Source organism: Perissodus microlepis, chromosome 1, assembly GCF_051167445.1.
Source record: "Perissodus microlepis isolate ML-2025 ecotype Zambia chromosome 1, ASM5116744v1, whole genome shotgun sequence".
NCBI classification, from domain to species: Eukaryota; Metazoa; Chordata; class Actinopteri; order Cichliformes; family Cichlidae; genus Perissodus; species Perissodus microlepis.
In genome coordinates this window covers 26186345-26205661 of record NC_140461.1, presented here as the reverse complement: position 1 = coordinate 26205661, position 19317 = coordinate 26186345, and the positions used below count along the sequence as shown (strand labels likewise).

At 42.2% G+C, this 19317-nt stretch overlaps 2 protein-coding genes across 2 annotated transcripts in view; one reads left to right on the top strand and one right to left on the bottom strand.

Moving 5' to 3' along the window:
• Positions 1 to 476: 476 nt before the first annotated feature.
• On the top strand, positions 477 to 14252 carry LOC146393919 (WD repeat, SAM and U-box domain-containing protein 1-like). Its single transcript, XM_084938109.1, has 13 exons — positions 477 to 559; positions 4290 to 4701; positions 5181 to 5368; positions 5817 to 5903; positions 6433 to 6526; positions 7139 to 7172; positions 7297 to 7337; positions 10893 to 10999; positions 11130 to 11147; positions 11596 to 11622; positions 11913 to 12092; positions 13388 to 13522; positions 13607 to 14252. Exons 2-13 carry the CDS (start codon positions 4304 to 4306, stop codon positions 13756 to 13758), a joined length of 1461 nt encoding a protein of 486 aa, XP_084794235.1. The 5' UTR covers positions 477 to 559; positions 4290 to 4303; the 3' UTR covers positions 13759 to 14252.
• Positions 14253 to 15273: 1021 nt separating this feature from the next.
• Positions 15274 to 19317, bottom strand: part of LOC146393918 (protein TANC1-like) — a 44595-nt gene continuing 40551 nt past the window's right edge. Inside the window, exons 25-29 of the mRNA XM_084937010.1 lie at positions 19146 to 19175; positions 18963 to 19054; positions 18734 to 18880; positions 17609 to 17709; positions 15274 to 17480 (exon numbers count right to left, since the gene is read on the bottom strand). Of these exons, the coding sequence (XP_084793136.1) occupies positions 16127 to 17480; positions 17609 to 17709; positions 18734 to 18880; positions 18963 to 19054; positions 19146 to 19175 (1724 nt within the window). The 3' untranslated portion in view covers positions 15274 to 16126. The remainder of the gene's footprint in view (positions 17481 to 17608; positions 17710 to 18733; positions 18881 to 18962; positions 19055 to 19145; positions 19176 to 19317) is intronic.

Below are 19317 nucleotides of genomic sequence, written 5' to 3'. Positions count from 1 at the left end.
GAATGGAATGAAGTAACACGAGTTCCGCTGTATTTTTTTTTTTTTTGTAAAAAAAATGTAGATAGTGTGGAGGTAAACACAGACGACACGAGAGCTCTCGATTAACACTGCTCGTTTATTACTCATCACCACACAACTGAACACTTTCCCTCCAAAACACAGCAACAACACTTCCTGAGAACTGGGTGTGAGTGGAGCCCTCCAGTGGTCCACCACAATAGATAGATAGATAGATCGATAGATTCAAACCTGGATTCATTTAAAGTACATTGTGTGAGATTGGAAACTTTGCTTCCTATTTTTTTATATTTGTGATATTTTATTATTATTATTATTATTTATTATTTATTTATTTATTTATTTATTTATTTTAATAAAACATTTAATATGCGGCTATTCGTTAAAGACTGTGAAGCAAGCTTTAGGCCTTTAACTATTAGAGTCCTGTCAACAGAAAGTTACGATACAGAAAGGGTGACGCGGCCGCATTACGTCATGGTCAGGTGATTGACGAGGAAGTAAACAACTCCGAAGAGAGTAGACATCTCGACGGGGAAAGGTGAGGAGACGTTACACGTTACATTACAACCAGATTTCTTAACATTTGCAGCCTGGGTTTGCTTGTTAGGCAGTTTTGGCCACAGACGGGCTGACTAATGTTTGATTTTTGACATGAAGTTTGACGCTGTTTTTACGGCTGTGAAGCGCAGTTAGCTCGGATCTTACAGCCACTACAGCATCAGCAGCATCCTGCTAGCTTTACAGGTGATGCTAGAAAACGGGTTCAGGTGGTTTAAACTTTCAGTGTGTATCCAGCTGTGTTGTAAAAGGTGAGATAGGAACAAAAACTTGGCTGTCCACATGACAGAGGATGTTACTTTGCTTTGCAGAAGTATACACATTTTCCTGTTGTTGTTTTTTTGTTGTCCATTTTAATGAAACAAAAATGTAAGTAAATTGAGCCCAACTTCAAATAAAATAATAATGGGATGTGTAAAGCCATCGGATTGGGAACTAAATGTAAAATGGGGTTCTGTTAATTCTCTAGTTGTTTAAGTACTGATGTACGGTGGCCCCTAGAGACAAAGCACGTACAAACTCCAAAACACATGCAAACTCCAAAACACATGCAAACTCCAAAACACTTGCAAACTCCAAAACACATGCAAACTCCAAAACACATGCAAACTCCAAAACAGTTGCAAACTCCAAAACACTTGCAAACTCCAAAACACTTGCCAACTCCAAAACACTTGCCAACTCCAAAACACTTGCCAACCCCAAAACACATGCAAATTCCAAAACACAACGGAAGTGCTCCAGGACGCTAGGGGCAGTGTTGAGCTTTTGTTACCTAGTAACTACACAAGCCAGGAAGTACCAATGACCGGATTTGGGCTGTATCCCAATTCAGGGTCTGCAGCCTTAAAGGCCGCATTTTAAGGCCGATTACGTCACAGCGACACGACGAAGGCTGTCCCAATTCAAAGGCTGCTCGAAATGCGGCCCTCAAACGCGTCCTTAATTTCCCTGAATTTTAAGGATGGGCCCAACATATCCCAGATTTCATAGCGCAGCGGTGGTGTGGATAATTTTGCCGAAAAAAACGGCGGAAGCGGAGCCGCCGAAGAGTAAACTTTCAGAAGTAAGTACTGAATATTATGTCACTTATTTATGCGCAAATGTTTTTATAATGAAGAACATTAAAACATTACTGTTGGCCACATGTCGGGAAAGTTATGTGACATTAGCGATGTTTGTACTAACTTGGTTTTAAAGCCTTTACTTCAAAATATACGCCGTTAGTTGACTTTAATCTTACAGAGAATGTGATGATTTTATGGATAAATAAAGTCAGTCATATATCCACAAACACAACAAGCTGAAAGTCAGTGATGCTGCTCAGTTTGCAGTCCTGAATATCACGGCACAAGCAGGATTCACTGCACTGTTAATGTTAGCTGTGTTATATTGCTGCCTCTGTTCGGTGGTGTCGAGCCAAACGGACTTTAACGTGTGTTTGAATGAGCTGACGGTTCACTCATTAAGCTGAAAGAAAGATTCTTTAATCACAGGAGTCACACATGTGTCCCACTGTACCATCTGGGGCGATCGTGGCTCAAGAGTTGGGAGTTCGCCTTGTAATCAGAAGGTTGCTGGTTCGAGCCCCGGCTCCGACAGTCTCGATCGTTGTGTCCTTGGGCAAGACACTTGACCCGTTGCCTACTGGTGGTGGTCAGAGGGTCCGGTGGCGCCAGTGTCCAGCAGCCTCGCCTCTGTCAGTGCGCCCCAGGGTGACTGTGGCTACAATGTAGCTTACCATCACCAGTGTGTGAATGTGTGTGTGAATGGGTGGATGACTGGATGTGTAAAGCGCTTTGGGGTCCTTAGGGACTAGTAAAAGCGCTATACAAATACAGGCCATTTACCATTTATCTGGGAACTCTTTTTGTTTCGGAATAACACAAACACTAAATCCTCCTTCTTTTGTGCTGTTTTGTAGCAGTGTGTACACCTGAGACTGTCACCTGTCTGTCTGTCCTTCACTCTCTCTCTCTGTTTCTTTCTCTCTGATTGTGTAATAAAAGTATGAACATTCATTTATAAGTTACACTTGTGTTTGAATCCTGCAGCTTATCACACATTTGATTTCCATGTGTGACAACTGCAAGTGTCCAGAGTGAGGATAGACTGAGGGACCCACTGCTGCACATCATCTGTGAGGCTTTGCATCCCTGATGATCCACCAGGACAAACTCAGCAGTGTGTGAGGAAGAGGAGGAGCCAGCAGCAGCTGACAGATGGAGAGAATAGGCAGACTGTTCCCTGTTTGTGAAGGACTGCTAGAAAAGTTTAGAATCACTAATTGTCTGTCCTGAATCAGTCTTATTAGGTAATGTTCAAATAATTTTATCCTCCCAGTGTTTTCAGTGTGGGAGAAAGTACTCAGGGCCTTCAAGTTAAACACTATGAAAGGCAGCAACAAGTTTAACATTCAGAAACCTAAAGTATGTATCAGCAGCAGAATGGACCTAAAAATAAATGTTTGTTTCAGTTCTATGAAGCTTTGAGTATTTTGCATTAGTAGCACTGCTGTGTTTGTTGCATCATATTGCTGTAATTGTTTATATGCTTTATATATTCTGAGGTAAGTTGATCTATAGTGTTACATCATATTTTATAAGGATGTTATGTGTTTGTATACTTTCTGCCCAGTTTGACCCATTTAGCAGAAGTCAGCCTGTTTAAGGCTCTGATATCTATTCTGTATGACTTAAAGCAGTTATGACATGGTCTGATTTTCTCACCCAATAAAGGAATATTCAATATATCAGTCTACTCTTCATTTTATCAGAAACAGTTATCACAGCTTGTACATTTTCTTTTTATAAATATATGTAAGTAATGAGCCAAATTTAGTAATGCTAACATACTGAAGGAACAACATTTGTCTCTTATATATGATACACCTATATATACACTGTCAAAGACACTTGTCTTTGAGTGAAGATTTAAGGTGATAAGACATAACTAACTGCAACTTGAATCTGTACTGAGGCTCAGTATTTGACACAGAGTTCATGTTCACTGCTGTAATAGCTAATAATGATTAATATAATAACTATAATATTGGCCATATTATATTTACATTACCAAAGTGATATGACTTTAGTCTCATGAACAACATTAGCTAATTGTTATTTACTAACTAATCTTAAATGACTGTTCAGTACAGAAATGAAGCCCAAAAATCATGTTTTACTGTCCTGTGGTCTCAGCCTCAGATACTTATCAAATCACACAAAGCTCTTGTAGAAACAAATAAACAAATTAACAAAATATGTTCTCCTTCATTTCTGTCAAACAAAGTTGTATGACACGTTTCCAGCGGTTAGTATCATGGTTGCTAGGCAACCTGGGAAGCGAGACGGAGACTAGACCGTCCCATACAGACAAACTTGCCGTTTATTTTGCAAATCGAGCTCAACACTGCCCCTAGCGTCCTGGAGCACTTCCGTTGTGTTTTGGAGTTTGCAAGTGTTTTGGAGTTTGCAAGTGTTTTGGAGTTTGCAAGTGTTTTGGAGTTTGCAAGTGTTTTGGAGTTTGCAAGTGTTTTGTCTCTAGGGGCCACCGTACTGATGGGTGGAAAAGGGTTGTCAAATTTAAAGATGAAACTGATCAAAACTGGTCTGATATTTGTTTGTTTATCCCGTGGTTTTGGATTTAAATACACTTTTTTTTTTCAAATTATGCTTTTTATTTTCTTAATCCATCTGTGACATCTTCAGGTCCAGCTCTCCAGATGACGTCCCTTATCTGCACTTTACAACACCATCAAGACGATGTCAACTGGTGCGCCTTCTCGGCCAAGCTGTTAGCCACATGTTCTGGGGACAAAACCCTCAGGATATACGACGCCCGTGATTTCTCCGAGCTGCCTTTTTCGCCGCTGACAGGTCACGGCTACAGTGTCCACTGCTGCTGCTTCAGCGCCTGTGGTCAGTTCCTCGCTTCATGCTCCACAGATGCGACCACGGTGATCTGGTCAATGGTCTCGGGTGAGATCGAGGCTGTGCTGGAGCATCCTGGCCGTAGCCCTGTCAGGATCTGCGCTTTCTCTCCTGACTCTCTCCACTTGGTTTCTGGTGCATCTGATGGCACTTTGGCTCTTTGGGATTTTCCCTCCAGACAGCTGCGAAGGTAAAATTGTTAACCGAGTATCTCTGAAGCTAAATTATTTAAGGGGAAAAAAAGGGAACTTTCCCTGTCTGGAGTTTCTTAAATGCTAGGAAGCCTCTATCTTGCAGTGTGACTCTAAATGTCACAAAAAAAAATGTGACAAGCATTTTCACAATTTTCTGACTTTTGATAGCAAGATTACATGGAAGATTAGTCGAGAATTAAAATAATTGTTGTTTATTATAAGCTATTGTGTTATCAGCTGATGGTAAATTTAAAGATGTTCTTAACATTAAGACTTCTCAACATTATACAGGTCTGTAGTTTTTGTTATAATGACAAAAATGAGCTGGAACATAAATGTAAACAGGAGTCTGCACCAGTGTTTGCACTGGCCTCCTGTCACTATCAGTTTCCATGTGTTAATAAATGGGAATGATAATAGCCCTGAAGTGAAAAATAAATTGCTCATGCAGCTGCTGTCGGTTGTGTTTGTGAAGGACCGGGGCAGTGAATGACACAACAATGGTAGCCTGCTCCTTTAGCCCCTGCAGTCAGATGTTTATGACTGGCTCCACATACGGAGACCTGCGTTTGTGGGACCTGCGCATGAACCAGCTCCACGCAGAGAAGAACGCCCACGACCTGGGCGTCTCCTGCTGTACCTTCGCTCCGAGCATCCTCAGCGGTGAGAACTGTTGCTGTGCATCAGGGTGTTTTACAGCAGCCTTTGGGAATAAAGGCCCCTACACATTGGACGCATACAATTCCTGCAGATATTTAGTATTTTTTCAAATCAAACTGGATTCTTCAGATCTAAAATTTTTTTATGTGAGTAAAGAGACACCGATAATAGATGTGACACAACCATTTTATTGATCACAAATAAATAAATAAATCACTAAATAAAATGCAGATAACATTTTTTTTTAGTGATCTCACACCAATCATCCCTTGTAGAAGAGTCACAAGAAAGTACACAAGGTCAAATTACTGCAATGCTATTTGATTAAAATGCCATCGGTGGTGTGATCCGTACACAGCTGCTCTGTTTGGACTTGGACTGATTGTTTATTAGTAATTTTCTTTGTGAGAGACTGAGACTCTCTTTGCATTTTATTGTTTTTGTCTTTCAGGCGGTCAAGTTGTGCAGTTTCGTGTGGCGTCTTGTGGACAGGACAGCCTGCTGAAGATATGGGCCATAAACAAGTTGAGCTCTGGAGGTAGAGTGTGGCTCTCCCTCTCTCCGTATATCTTCTCTCATTTGATCCCTTTCTGTTGTTATTTTTTACGACCTCTTTGCATATCAGCTAACATTGCAAACCTGGATTTGTCATCACGTCCTCTGTTCCTACATGTCAGACTCCATGGATGCTAAACAGCTGTCACAGTAATACCATTTAAAGCAGAATTTAACTATCATGTTGTCATGTGACCCGTTGAAGCCTGCACTGTGGTGAAACTGTAGCCTCTCAGTGTGCACTCGTTCAGAGTCTGATGTGTACGCATTTCCCAGAGGCACAACGATTCAAATCACTGGTGCTGCAGGTCCAAACGAGCTACCAGTTTTTTTTATGCTGTTATTAAAATTAACTGCAGATTAACTGTTTGTACTTCACTCCCCCACCTTTCTTTCTTTTTACCTTAAAGAGACTCTTTATTTCTGGATGTTACCATCTAATCCTTAAACTGAAAACAGTCCAGCCTGCTGTGTATTTTGATCTTTGTGCAAATGTGATTTATCTTCCGCAGCGTATAAGATGAAGCTCCTGCACACGTTAACTGGCCAATCAGCTCCCGTCCTTTCCTGTGCGTACTCCTCAGATGGGCAGCTACTTGTGTCTGGGTAAGAGCTCAACTTTACTTTTCAAATCATCTGCTGTCTAATTGTGTTTAATAATTAAATTAATAATACTTGCTCTTCTTTACTTTGGGAAATTATTGCATATTAAATTAGGACTTATTTTATGATTTTGGAGTTGGCTTAATGCACCACTCTCTCAAAGTAATGAGATTAATTAAATCTGGTACACTGTGAGGGTAGCTGCCATATAAACTGTACTCAAATTGTATTTGATGGGCCAAAACATGCAGCACATTTACACGATTTCTAGCCAGCTTGATTCCCTCATAGTTTCAAGCTAAATCTATATTTGACACCCCTCGCTTGATCTGAAATACCTCAGCATCCGTGTCTTGATCTATTTGAGATCAAAAGTCTGCTTTGAAATATAGATTGTTTTCCTGGATGTGTAAGTAGGCCACCTCTGCACAAATATAACGGTGCAGTACTTAGGAGCAAACACTAGAGGGAGACATGGACTGCTCTATTTCTTAATGGGTGAACACGAATTTTGAGTCCAGCCTACTGTGCTGCATTTAACAGTTAAGCAATACAAATGTTTTTTAGGTGGTTGTAATCTTTTTTTTTTTAATCTCATATTTTTATGTCTTTCAGCTCTGTGGACAAAACAGTCACAATTTATGATGCTGTAAGCACTTCTCCTCTTATTCTGATTTACCAAGCGGCATTAGCCTAAATTGTATTTTAAAATATATCCGTCTGGATTGAATACAGAAAGCTCATGTTTTATTTTTTGCTCACATTGTCTGCAGGAGAATGCAGTTTTGCTTTACAGGCTGAAACAGCACGAAAGGTAAACATTGATTTTCACTGACGTGGTGAGGCTTTGTTTGCTGGATTTTCACACTGAGTATAAGCACGACTTTGTTCCACAAAGACTATACTGAAATTTTCTCCCAACTTGCCAGGCAGAATTCTTTTCTGTTTAGTTCGTGATTTGATTCTGTCTTTCTGTATTCTTAAATTGATACGTCTGATAAAACTAGAAATTATAGCGTACAAAATTGGCCACAATATAAGATTTTGAATATTTAAAATAGCTAAAGTTAAAGCTAATGATAAAATAATTGAAGTTACTGTGATCATTTTTGCATTATTGGTTTTGTCTATATTACTTGCTGTGGTTTTATACAGACCTGAGCTCTTGTTTTTAATTTCTCCTTGCAGAAATTTGTAAATTTCTCCATAAACAGTTGCTGCAGAACGCTGATGTAACTGATGGAAATGACATAGACACTTAGCCATGTTGCTTTTATATAGGAATAAAACCAGAATAGCCAAGTGGTTGTTTTTACAGAGAGACCTGTTGCAGATGAGTTGTGGTCATGAGCACAGACTAATTTAGCCTGATTGCAACATGTTGGCAATCTGGTTGTTTTTATGAATTAAACTGGACTTATTCGAAAGTGTTTGGAGTCAGTCTGCGACCTGTGCAGTCGCTTCATGATCAAAACTGGTCAGGCAGAAGTTAAGGGTGTTGGACACTCATTCTCTAGATGACCAGATGTTTGCCACAACTACTTGCAAACAGTCTCAGACAGTAAACAGTTGAGTGCAGTCACCAGGTAACCAACATTTCTAGTTGCATGGAGGTTTCCATCTTGTTTTTATCATCTTGTGTGGCTGAGCGATGAAAGAGGTCTATACGGTTTCTCCGTGGCAGTCAGTTATGTAGAGACAGCCAGATTCATAATAATATTTTCATGTAACCTTTAAATTATTACAAAATCTACATCTTTAACAGGTGTTTGGGCTCCAAGTTATCATTGTTGACAAGTATTCTGACTCTAATCTCTATTCAGAATATGTGACTGTTGGCCATCAGTAGATAACGCACATCAAAAACTATTGACTTCTTTTCTTTTTTTTCACTAAAACAGGGTTAGGCGTAGCTAGGGTTCTGCAAGAATATTCTACTGGAAATAGTAGGTACTGGATCTAAATCTCTTGCAGTATGTTTTTGCCCCCTAACTGGTGCACAACCAGGTGTCAAGTCTGCCCATGGCCACCACCCTGCTCCGCCCCTGCTGGTGGACAACGCGTCTGTATAAAATAATACACAAAATTCAAAACTCATTAAGTCCCATGTTTGTGGGGAAAGCGACAGCTGAAACTCCGCCCATGATGTGATCTACATCAGCGGTCCCCAACCCCCGGGCCTCGGACCGGTACCGGTCCATGAGTCGTTTGGTACCGGGCCGCGAGAGTTGAGGCTCAGGTGTGAAATGTATGGTTTTCAGGGTTTTCAGCGTTATTTTGTTATTGTTTTTTATCGTTAACTCGGTTTTCCTTGGTCTTTTCACGTGTGTTATGAATAAATCTTCTTTTTTTCAGTACCGGTACTAGTTTTATTTTGTTGTATTTATCCGCGACACCCTAAAGGCCGGTCCGTGAAAATATTGTCGGGCATAAACCGGTCCGTGGCGCAAAAAAGGTTGGGGACCGCTGATCTACATGATTAAAACGGGTTGTGTTGCATTGTTGTCCCTAAACTTGTGTTTTTTTTAGAAAAAGGTAAGACTATTCTCACTCTGTCCCTCCCACCCACGCAAAACCCACAGCTGAACGATCACACTTGCATGCTATTTATGCGTCCATCCAGCCACCTGTGTCTGAAAGGCAGCAGACTCCTTTCAGCGGGGCGAATGAAAGTCGTTTTGGAAAATCACTAACTGAAGAGGAAGCAAGCGGCAAGTTGAGGAAAAGTGGATAAATGGGGAAGAAGTTTTTTCATTACTTGACAAAATGTCTTCAGGAAACTGCTTTGAGTTAGACAAACTGATGATACAACATTGTGAGAGTCTCTTAGGTCGGGTTAGTGCGTGCCTCTCTTTCAGCTCTTTTAATCGTAGAGATATTTGTGTGAAGCCAGCTAGCTTTTGTGGATCATCATTTCTCAGCAATCCAGCTTAGGTTCGAGAGAGATTGGACTCATTAACGCTGCCTTGACTTTACTGAATCCGCTGAGAATTTGATTTTAATCCTTATTGAGATGCTCAGTGCGGCTTTCAGCATGGTAAGCCTTCACTGAATTGGTCCTGATGGAGAGCATTTTTATCACTGTGACATATGTAGCATCAAGCCAGAATTAAAAAAACTTTTGGCCATCTAGGAAGCAACTGCAGTTTTAAAGCTTCAAGCAGACCTATTATGCTTTGTCTTATTTCCTGTTAGAATAGTCGATGCTCATATTAAAGAGTCAAAGTTCCAGATAATGAGGCGAGGATGTGTCCAAGTAATCCCTGTCAGCTCAAACTAGGCTTCAGCCTAATCACTCAATTTCAGAGAGGTTTCTTTTTCCTACTCTTTGCTTTTGCATGAGGTCAGAGAGCATAAATGTGCTCATGTCTTCAATTCAGTTAATTTTCCTTATTAGAGGGCCAAATCACAACAACAGTCACCAAGGTGCTTTATATTGTAAAGTAAAGAAACCCCAACAAGTACACAACCCCCTATGAGAAAGCACGCTGGCGACAGTGGGAAGGAAAAACTCAATTTTAACAGGAAGAAACCTTTGTCACTTTCTCCAGCAGAAACAGGCTCAGGGAGGGACAGCCATCTGCTGTGACCGTTTCTTATGACAGCTCTCATGACAGATCTCTTATCAAGCTCCTCCCTCAAGCAGACATTCAGAAGAAAGTTTCCTTAAAGTGAAAGAAAAGGAGCTAAAACGGTTTGTTTCAGACAGTGCACCAAGCCCCAGTGTAAGATTAATCGGGATTATTCTGAACTGTGAATCATGCAAAGCTACTCTAGGCAAGTCCAGGTATTAAAAACAAGCAAACATGCAATTGGAAACTGGCATCAAAGATTCCCTTTAAGTCATCGAGCTGCTTAGCAGGACTGAGATGTGGTTCTTTCCACTTTGACTTCTGAATTACTGATTTTAATAGACTCTGTTTGTGTGCTTGTATAACAAAGGTTCACTCAACATCTTATTTTTCATTTTTCTTTTTACATGTACTGTAAAATAAGGTAAAACTTTGTGAATTTCCTTCAGAATTATTATTGCATAGTAGTATGTGTATGTGTAATTTAATTTAAAAAAGTAGTAGAAAATAAAAACAATTATCAAGCTGCTGGAGTAATTTGAAATCCAAGGTAATCATTACGTTCATGTATGATTCTTGGAAATGATTGCATTGATGTTGAAAATGTCATCCCACCCATTGACATCGATGTGATTGTGTTATTGGCATAATTGTTGTCGGTGAATCATGCATAAGCTGTTTGCCTGGTAAATCTGTATGGACACCTTTCTCTGTCAGTCTGTTATTATTATCATATAGAGAAATTATACCTGTATTGTTAATAGAAGCAGTGTTCAGGTGGTTATCCTCTGCTGCAGGTACGTGACAGCGTGCGCCTTCTCTCCGACCTCACCGCTTATTGCTACAGGATCTATGGATAAGACCGTAAACATCTGGAGGCTGGAGGATGGTTGCAGTGGAAACGGTAGGGAGGGAAAAACCCCCACATTCATCACTTTAGAAGAGTCACATCTATGTTTTGATGAGTTGTAAAAATGTTCTTGTAATCTGTTTTTGCTTTTCTCCCTTACTGCACCTCCCCGTCCAACGGAAAGGCGGGAAGCTGTTGCCTGGTTGGTTTTCTTTCTATCTTTTTTTGTTTTTTCTTGTTTGGACACATTTTTTATGTCACTTTAACAACAACAACAGCAGACTGAGTACAACAGCAAGCAACACTCAGCAGTAACAGGCCAGCTTTTATTGCTCCTTTTTTGCCAGCTCTGAAAAACAGACGATTTTTTAAAAACCTTATAACCTTTATATTCTCTGTTGAGTACGAATCAGTATAACCTTTAATAACGGTGTTGCAGCTCGAGAGCATCATTGGCTCTTTTTTTGCGTGTGTTAAGATTTTACATGTTAAAGCAGCTTCGTCTCCTAAAGAAGGGCACAGATGTTGGTTTCACGGTCGCCCTCGTTTCCTCGATCACTCGCCACTGTCACGTGTTTGCAGTTGGCCCAAAGATTTCGTTGCATTTCTCATGTTTACGGTTCTTTTTCTTTCTTTTGTTTGTCTTGCAGAAGAATCTGCTCAGACTTCAATCAAAGGTGAGAAGACAGCTTTACTGTATTATGTGTTGCAGATATTCTATACAAAAATATTCCAGTCCTGAGACGAAATGTGTATGAAAGCCTGCGATTGTTTTTGTCCTAATCACACTATTCACGTTTGGTTTCACATTAATCTTTCAAACATTTATTTATATCGCTGTAACAGCCACAGCCTCACGATCAATAAGCTGTCAGCCAGACTCCAGGTTCACCTTGCATGGAGAATATGTGTCCATTTTTCAAAAGCTGTCTAGGACTGACCGTCTTGCTTTGACTCACCCTCTCAGGGAGAGCCTCGGGAGGCCGATCGAAGCTGCTGGTCAGCGATTGGTCGGAGGACGATGTGTCAGAGTGGCTGCTGGAGGAAGGCCTCGAGGGATTGGTGGACAGATTTAAGGCCAATAACATAGATGGGACAGAGCTGCTCAGCCTCACCAAGGAAACACTGGCGTCAGAGCTGCACGTCGGTGAGGAAGACGAGCATCACACGCAGCTCAGCGAGAGCGGCGCCGCTTCCCCACTCCCTCCTTTTCCCACAGTCCTAATGCTTTCCTTTTTGTCCATAACAGAAGGATAAAAGCCCAGTCTTATGAGCATTACACGCCGGGTCTCTTGTGAGAATGAGCACGGCCGCGTGCGGATTAGGATTTTTGCACCTATTTACATGGATAAAAGATGGCATATTAAATCAAAGTAAGGGTGAAGGAATGGGTGCTGATGGGGAGGGGGTGGGGGGGTTTACTCAGCAAGATTATGTAATATTAGGCTGCACTGGGAAACCACTAAGCTTTAGGGACCTTAGCAGTTCGGACGTTTAATCTGGAGCGCTTCATCAGTTACATAACCCAATCATCAAAACAGAATTCCCCATAAGGTATAAAGTGGATTTATACCTAAGCCCTATTGGTTATTTCCAAGTCTGTCTGAATGTATTATTTTTAGTTGATCAGACGTTTTTGTTTTTTTTCCTCCCCCCTTTCACCATCAAGTGAAACCGCTCGGCAAAGTCGGAGCGTTATGTTGTCGATGTCAGTCTACCAGCTAGGCCTGTGTTCGTCACGTAGTTGTCAGCAAATGTTTGTTGCATTGCCGTGCCGTCATTTTCATCCCACAGTCGCTGTCAATCACTCCTCGCCGTGGCAGCTCGCGTTCACATTGTTCTGTTTTTAGTAACGCCGCGTGAATCCCACCTTGCTTGTAACCAGAACTAACTTGGAGAAGAGTGTTAGAGTAGTAGTCTGTTTTATCTGCTACAATGACAGGGAGAGACAGAGACGGAGCGCCCTGACGCGTTTTTCAAAGCTGAGAGTGAAGTCAATGCCTCTTTGAGAGGAAAGCACACAGTGTTTAAAGTCCTTTGTGTTCATTTGCAGTTAAGGCATTGTTTATGAGATTGTTTATTTGTAAACTATAATTTCTGTGTGATGATTTATTTTTTTTTCAAAGTAAAATTGGCCCCCGGGTAGCTGCTGAGCATTTATCTTTGAACTGGACAGACAGCAGACATGGTCTGGTCCCACCACCCTCACCCACCACCCTCACCCACGCTCACATTTGTCACCCGAGAGCGCAAAGTGCTAAAGACACGAATAACAAATGCTCAGAGGCTTCATCGTATTGATATTATTGTCAGTGTTTGGGTGAGTTCAGCTTGTTCCACTTGATGCTCAGCTATTTTCCTTTTCCGTTTTCTTTCTTTCTTTGAATCACTGCACACCGAGTCTTTATGTGCCTCTGTTCTGTGGCTGATGTGTGTCTGTAGAGTCAGTCGGCCTGCGCAGTAAACTCCTGAGGAAGGTGAAGGAGCTGAAGAGTGATTCAGTGTGTTTAGGCATTCCCGATGAGTTCCTGTGTCCAATCACCAGAGAACTGATGAAGGAGCCAGTTATTGCTGCCGGTGAGCTGAGATCATCGATCGTGTGTTTCATCATTACTTTGTGCTTGTTTGTGTTGTTTACACAGTTTTTTCCACCCCAAACAGATGGCTACTCTTATGAAAAAGAGGCCATTGAGAGCTGGATTAGTACCAAAAACCGCTCCAGCCCCATGACCAACCTCCCCTTGCTGACGACTCTGCTCACCCCTAACCACACCCTGAAGATGGCTATTGGTCGCTGGAAGACCAGCCACTAGACATCTGTGGATCTCTGAGCTGGCGTGCTAATGATTTTTCACTGAGGTGTAGAGAAGCAGAATGCAGTGCTCAGATAAATGCCCACAGCACCGTTTCAGGAAAAGGTGTGCCTGATAGTTAGCCAGATTTTAAACGACCAACCCGAATCAACAATCAACTGCCTGCTATCACACAGAGGGGGAAAATAAAACAGCATGAGCATCCAGAGTTTTGAAGAATGCACTTAGCTATTCACTCAAATTCAACTGGCTTTGGCTGCAGCAAATATGTCACTTTTAGGCTGGATTATGTTTTCAGTTTCCTCATATTTAGGATTATATTTGGTCCTTCCTGTGAAATCCCTGCTTTGATTTTTGATCAGTGAAGAATGGGGAAAACTATTTGCCTGCATTGCTTTTAATGATTCCCCTAACCTCACTTTGCAAATAGGTGACTATTTTGTTATTATGTGAAACTGATTAGCATTATTGATTTTTTTATATTTTTATATATATATATATATATATATATATATATATATATATATATATATATATATATATATATATATATATATATATATATATATATATAAAACACAGATAAACAAGGTGAAGGGAAGTAAAAGATGTAGGACTGGCATTAATAACAGCCCCTTGAGATCCTGATGAGTGTAATTGAAGGTGAAAAACACTCTTTGCACTAACTGTAGATCAGAAGAATCTACAGTGTATTTTATTTAGATTGCTGTAACCTTGTTGATTACCTTAGGCTGTATGTGAAAGATGAACATAGCTGATGTGTTGGAACAGCGACGCCAATGTGGAAGTGCCTTTCACCTGCATTCTTTCTATTAGCCAGCAGGGGGCGACTCCTCTGGTTGCACAAAGAAGCGAAATTCATAAGAAGCCTGTTAGAAATCTATCCTTCTGCTCTCTTCGTTTATGGGCTCAGTAAACATCTTCCTGATGACTTTATAAACTCAGTCACTAGTTTAAAGTCTTGCTGAATACAAGATGATGCTCATTTGTGTGGTATTTGGCAGTTTCTAACTCATTTCCACTCCTCACACGAGAAATTGTGGTTCAGAAAAGTCAAGATGGTGAGACCCGAAATGCTCAAGTCCAGACTGGAGAAAGATAGTCCGTGTTTTATATCGATGTTTATTACAACCCTTTTCCAAAAAAGGATGCTTTTTATCATTTCAGAACAATTTCAAATCATTAAAACCATATGACGATAGCATGTCTTTAAACTTTGATGCTTGGAAAAGGTAAAGTTGGGGCATGCTTCCCTCTTCTTTTAACAGCATCAGTTGCTGCAGTTTATGAAGCAAAAATGTTCCCTCATTCTTGGTTTATATGAAAACGTAACATCCACAGTTTTAAACAACGGAGTTTACTTCAAAGGCTCGTTTTAATGTCAATTTAGGCGAGTTATGTGAAAGGTCCTGTGAAAGGCGTTTCTCCCACCCGCACACCTGGAAGCTTTAAGCAACATTTTATGGAGTAAAATGAAAGAATGAGCTGTAGAAATGTAGTCATCCATGAATATTTTATTATACCACAATATTAATGTGGTAATATTCTGTAATCCATAGTATGACTCTGAAAAGTGTATATGACAACTATGAACATATATTAAGTCTTAAGTTTCTGTTTTCTCTCTTTATCCCACATTCTGTAAAAGCTCTTTCTCAAGTCTGAATAAACCAATAAACACTTCATATGAATATTTTCTCTGCTATGCAAAAATAAATAACATTTACTGTGAATACTGAAGCAGTCACTTGTAAGATTATGACAAGAAGCTGTCCAACAATGTCATGTACAGTGCTTTTTTTTTGTTTGTTTTTCTAGTCAAATGCACCAAGAAAAAGGATCTCGGGTACACGAAGTAATCCGTTCTGAAGCCTGTAATGCTAACAGATAACCACTTACAGGGAAATAGATAATCTGCAAATATAGTGTACACCGTACAAATATAAATGTTTTTTAAAAGACACTTCACAATAGAAATGGTCATATCCTGCAACAAACAGCGTGAGGTTTCGTATATTCGTGCACAAAGCTTTCTCAGTTTTCTATATTTGATATTATGAATTAAAAGTTGAGACAATAGACTACTCTTCTTTTTTTTTTTAAATTTAAATCCCTACTTAAGGTATGTCTGGTCTTCTTGAATACACTAGCTGTATACATGTAAGCAAAAGCGTAGTAGCCTGAGTTGAACACTGGTTCTAGATTGTAAATGCAGTGCAGCAGCATAAATCTACAAAACAGGCTCAGGGAAGGGAGCCGCTCTCACGCCCGTCTCCCTTGCTACCTAATGTGGGACATAGCTTGTTGAAAAAAAACCAGCCTGCTCCTGTGCTTTAAGAAACGACGCTCAGACGTTGGATTCTATAAAAGAGCGTTTGGGCTTTATGGGAGCCATGTGCAGAGCTGGGTTGTCTCTCGTCAGGCTCGCCTGCCTGTGCCTCCCCTCGGGGAAGCGTAGCTGGGAGGATGTGGTACCTCTGCCCTCTCGCTGGTGCAGCCGGTCTCCAAACTCACGGCCCTGCTGCTGGCTGTTGCTGTGGCTCACAGAGTGCTGCTCCTGGAATGATGCGTGTTTGAACTCATTGTTCAGCCCTTGGAACTCCATCACGGACATGCTGAAGCTCTCCACCCCTCCTCCCTTCCGGCTCAGGCCAGAGGCCTGCTGGCTGACTCGCACCGCTTTGTCCATGACCCCCATAAAGGGCCGGGGCTTTAACTCAGGTTTTGTCTTGAAGCTACCGCTGTTCTTGATGGGGCACGGGGCATCTGGTGCCTGCTGCCTGCCCCCATCTGACAGGTTCCCACTGGAGGCCTGACTGGAGCTGGAGCCCCTTGAGCCTGTTGTTCCTGCTCCACCACCCTCCCGCCTAACCTCCATACCAGCACCTAAAGCGAGCGCCAGGCCATCCAGAGCCACAGAGTGGGTAGAGAGCCTGTCAGAGCCCCTGGAGAAGCTGGAGGAGCGCGGCTGGTACATCTGCAGAGGTGCAGGTGGGGAGGAGCTGTTGGGGGACATAGGGTGATAGTGCTCAGTAGGACTGAGCCCAGAGTGTTCACAGGATCCAGGGCTGATGTCGATACCCATAACAGGTGCAGGCCTCAGAGAGGTGGAGATGTGTCTACCTGGCAAAGGACTAGAAGGACCGCACAGAGACAGAGGCCTGCCCCCAATTCTGCTCCCTGACTGGAGGGAGTGGCACTGGTGATGAGTCCTGCTGCCCTGGCTCTGGAGTTGCCTGTTAACAGCAGGAACTGGCTCGGGCATGTCCACAAACAGCTGGTTCTGTACATATTCCTCTTGATGAAAGCTCGGCGACTGATCTCCTAATCCAAAGGCCACAGCTCCGGGGAGAGTCCTGTTCGGAGCGTATGGATTCAGAGGCCAAAATTCAGGACTTTTCCCACACTGCAGGCTCACCTCCTCGCCATCTTCCTTTTCTTCTTCCTTCTCCGCATTGGCCTGCTCTGCTGGGATGTGCCTTTCCAGACTTCCCTGTGAAAAGACGTCCGTTTCGTCCTCTGTGGCTTGATGATGGTGGGTGTGAGGGTCCCTGTTGTAACCCTGTGCCGAGTTGTTGCTGGAAAGCTTCTGATGATGCTTACATTCCTCCTCTACTCGTGCCAGCAGGCGTCGGATCTCCCGGTTGGACGGGCAGAGTCGTGCTGCTTCGTGGAGATCTGCCAGCGCTGCAGCAAACTGCCTGGGGAGAACCGAGAAAACGAACAAAAGGAACTTTTTAAAAATACAGAGAGGACGCGGCCCTTTTCTCGCAAGAATTTCCTCTAAGCAAAAGGATTCGGCTCGAAGTATACTTGAATATTGTTTTACCTGCTACTCCTCTTGGCCCGGGCTCTGGCGTAAAAGGCTTCATAAGACCTTGGTTTCAGTTCCAGGGCTTTTGTTGCAAACTCCTCAGCTATGCCAAAATCCTGCAGAAAAATGCATTTAGTGACACGCGCTGTTTGTATTTCAAATTAAATGTGACGCTGTGACGTGCAGCAACAAATATACCCCACTGTATGATCAGCTGCATTTCTAAGTGCCTAGCCTGGAGAGTGCCGGCTCTGCAGAAATAATTTGAGGCCATTCCAGTAATAAAAAAAGAACAATACTGTTTGTTTGCCGCTTCATTATATGGAGCTGAGGATCAAAGCCTGTTTAATGAAACAGAACTCGTGCAGCAATAATTTTTATTGACCAGGAGCAGAAGGAGAGCGGCTTGCCTTTCCTGCTGGTTTTTACTGCTCCCATCATCACTCTCAGGTGAATATTTAATGACACCAACACACTGTGATTCTGTCCTTCAGAGTGAGGTCAAAACGACAGCCTTGAATGTGAGATTGTGAGCGTCGCTGTTGAATGTTTAATGACGGTATCATGTAGTCTCCCTGCTGGCCCCTACTGCCTGCGTTCAGCTGTAATATGTGGATTTTAGCCAGCGCGTTAGTGCGGCCACTGTAAATACACCCCCTGCAGAGCCACGGAGAAGGAAAGAGAGTGGACTTAGCCTGCCAGAGAGAGTGACCTTATCACATCACATTATCTGCTCCATTATTCATCGGCCACACTGACCCTAAGGATGGCATTTTTACACAGTCTGTTAGGACGTCTGTCATCACCAGGGTGGGTTCCAGCCCTGGCTGCAGGCCACACACACATCTATCTCCGCACTAACGGCACACAGTTATTCATTATGTCACCACCTGCTTCCAGGTCTTACAAGTACATTCTGTTTACCAGGGAGGCCTGAAATTAGATCTGAAAAGCAGCTATATTTTTACATTGCGCTATACCAGCGGAGACATGTTCTTTTTATGTTGATACAGATAAATAATACATCTTGGGAAACCGTGTGTCTTGCCTCGGCCACCCTAACTGACATTCCCTAGGTGTCCAACAAACCTGCAGATGTTAAATAGTGCAGAAGTGGTTTGGCACAGCTGTGAGTCTTACGTTGGTTTTCCTGCGGCATCGTGAAAGGTTTAGATAGAGGGAGACTCGCAGGTCTTTCAAGCCTTTCAGCTCCTCTCCTTGCCCCTCACGTGGTAGTTTCCTTAGGGCATACTGGTAACGCTGGCCTGCTTCTTTCATACGTCCCTTCTGTGAAAGATAAGAAAAACTCAAAGGGGGTTACTGACAACTAATCGTTTTCCCACCACATGTAACATTCGCCATACCGCACCTTGTAAAGTAAGTTCCCTTCCTCCATCAGCTTCTGCAGCAGGATGAGGAGAATGTCTGGTTTGGAGGAAGCCATAGCCCACGTAGCATGACCTGATGGAGGGGTACAAAAACTTTTTGTATTATCCTGCCTCACCTTATCTCTTGTTCTTTGGATGTTAAATATGTCACATATGTCGGGTACCTGATCGATCGTGTGGAGCCGTTCTGTAGCCTTTTGTTTGATAACGGGGAGCAACCAGGGATGGAGAGAGAGAGGTGAGAAGGGAGTTAGACAAGTGGATGTAAAACTGCTCGTGTGTGGCAGTAATCAAAGATCTATCTAGCCGTAAAGAGCCACTGATTGGTTTAAGGCG

Excerpts from the sequence above, each read along its gene's own strand:
- LOC146393919 (XM_084938109.1), top strand. The coding sequence starts at position 4,304 with ATGACGTCCCTTATCTGCACTTTACAACACCATCAAGACGATGTCAAC. Across the intron at positions 5,369-5,816 it reads CGCTCCGAGCATCCTCAGCG|GCGGTCAAGTTGTGCAGTTT; the intron begins GTGAGAACTGTT and ends TTTGTCTTTCAG. Across the intron at positions 7,173-7,296 it reads CAGTCACAATTTATGATGCT|GAGAATGCAGTTTTGCTTTA; the intron begins GTAAGCACTTCT and ends CATTGTCTGCAG.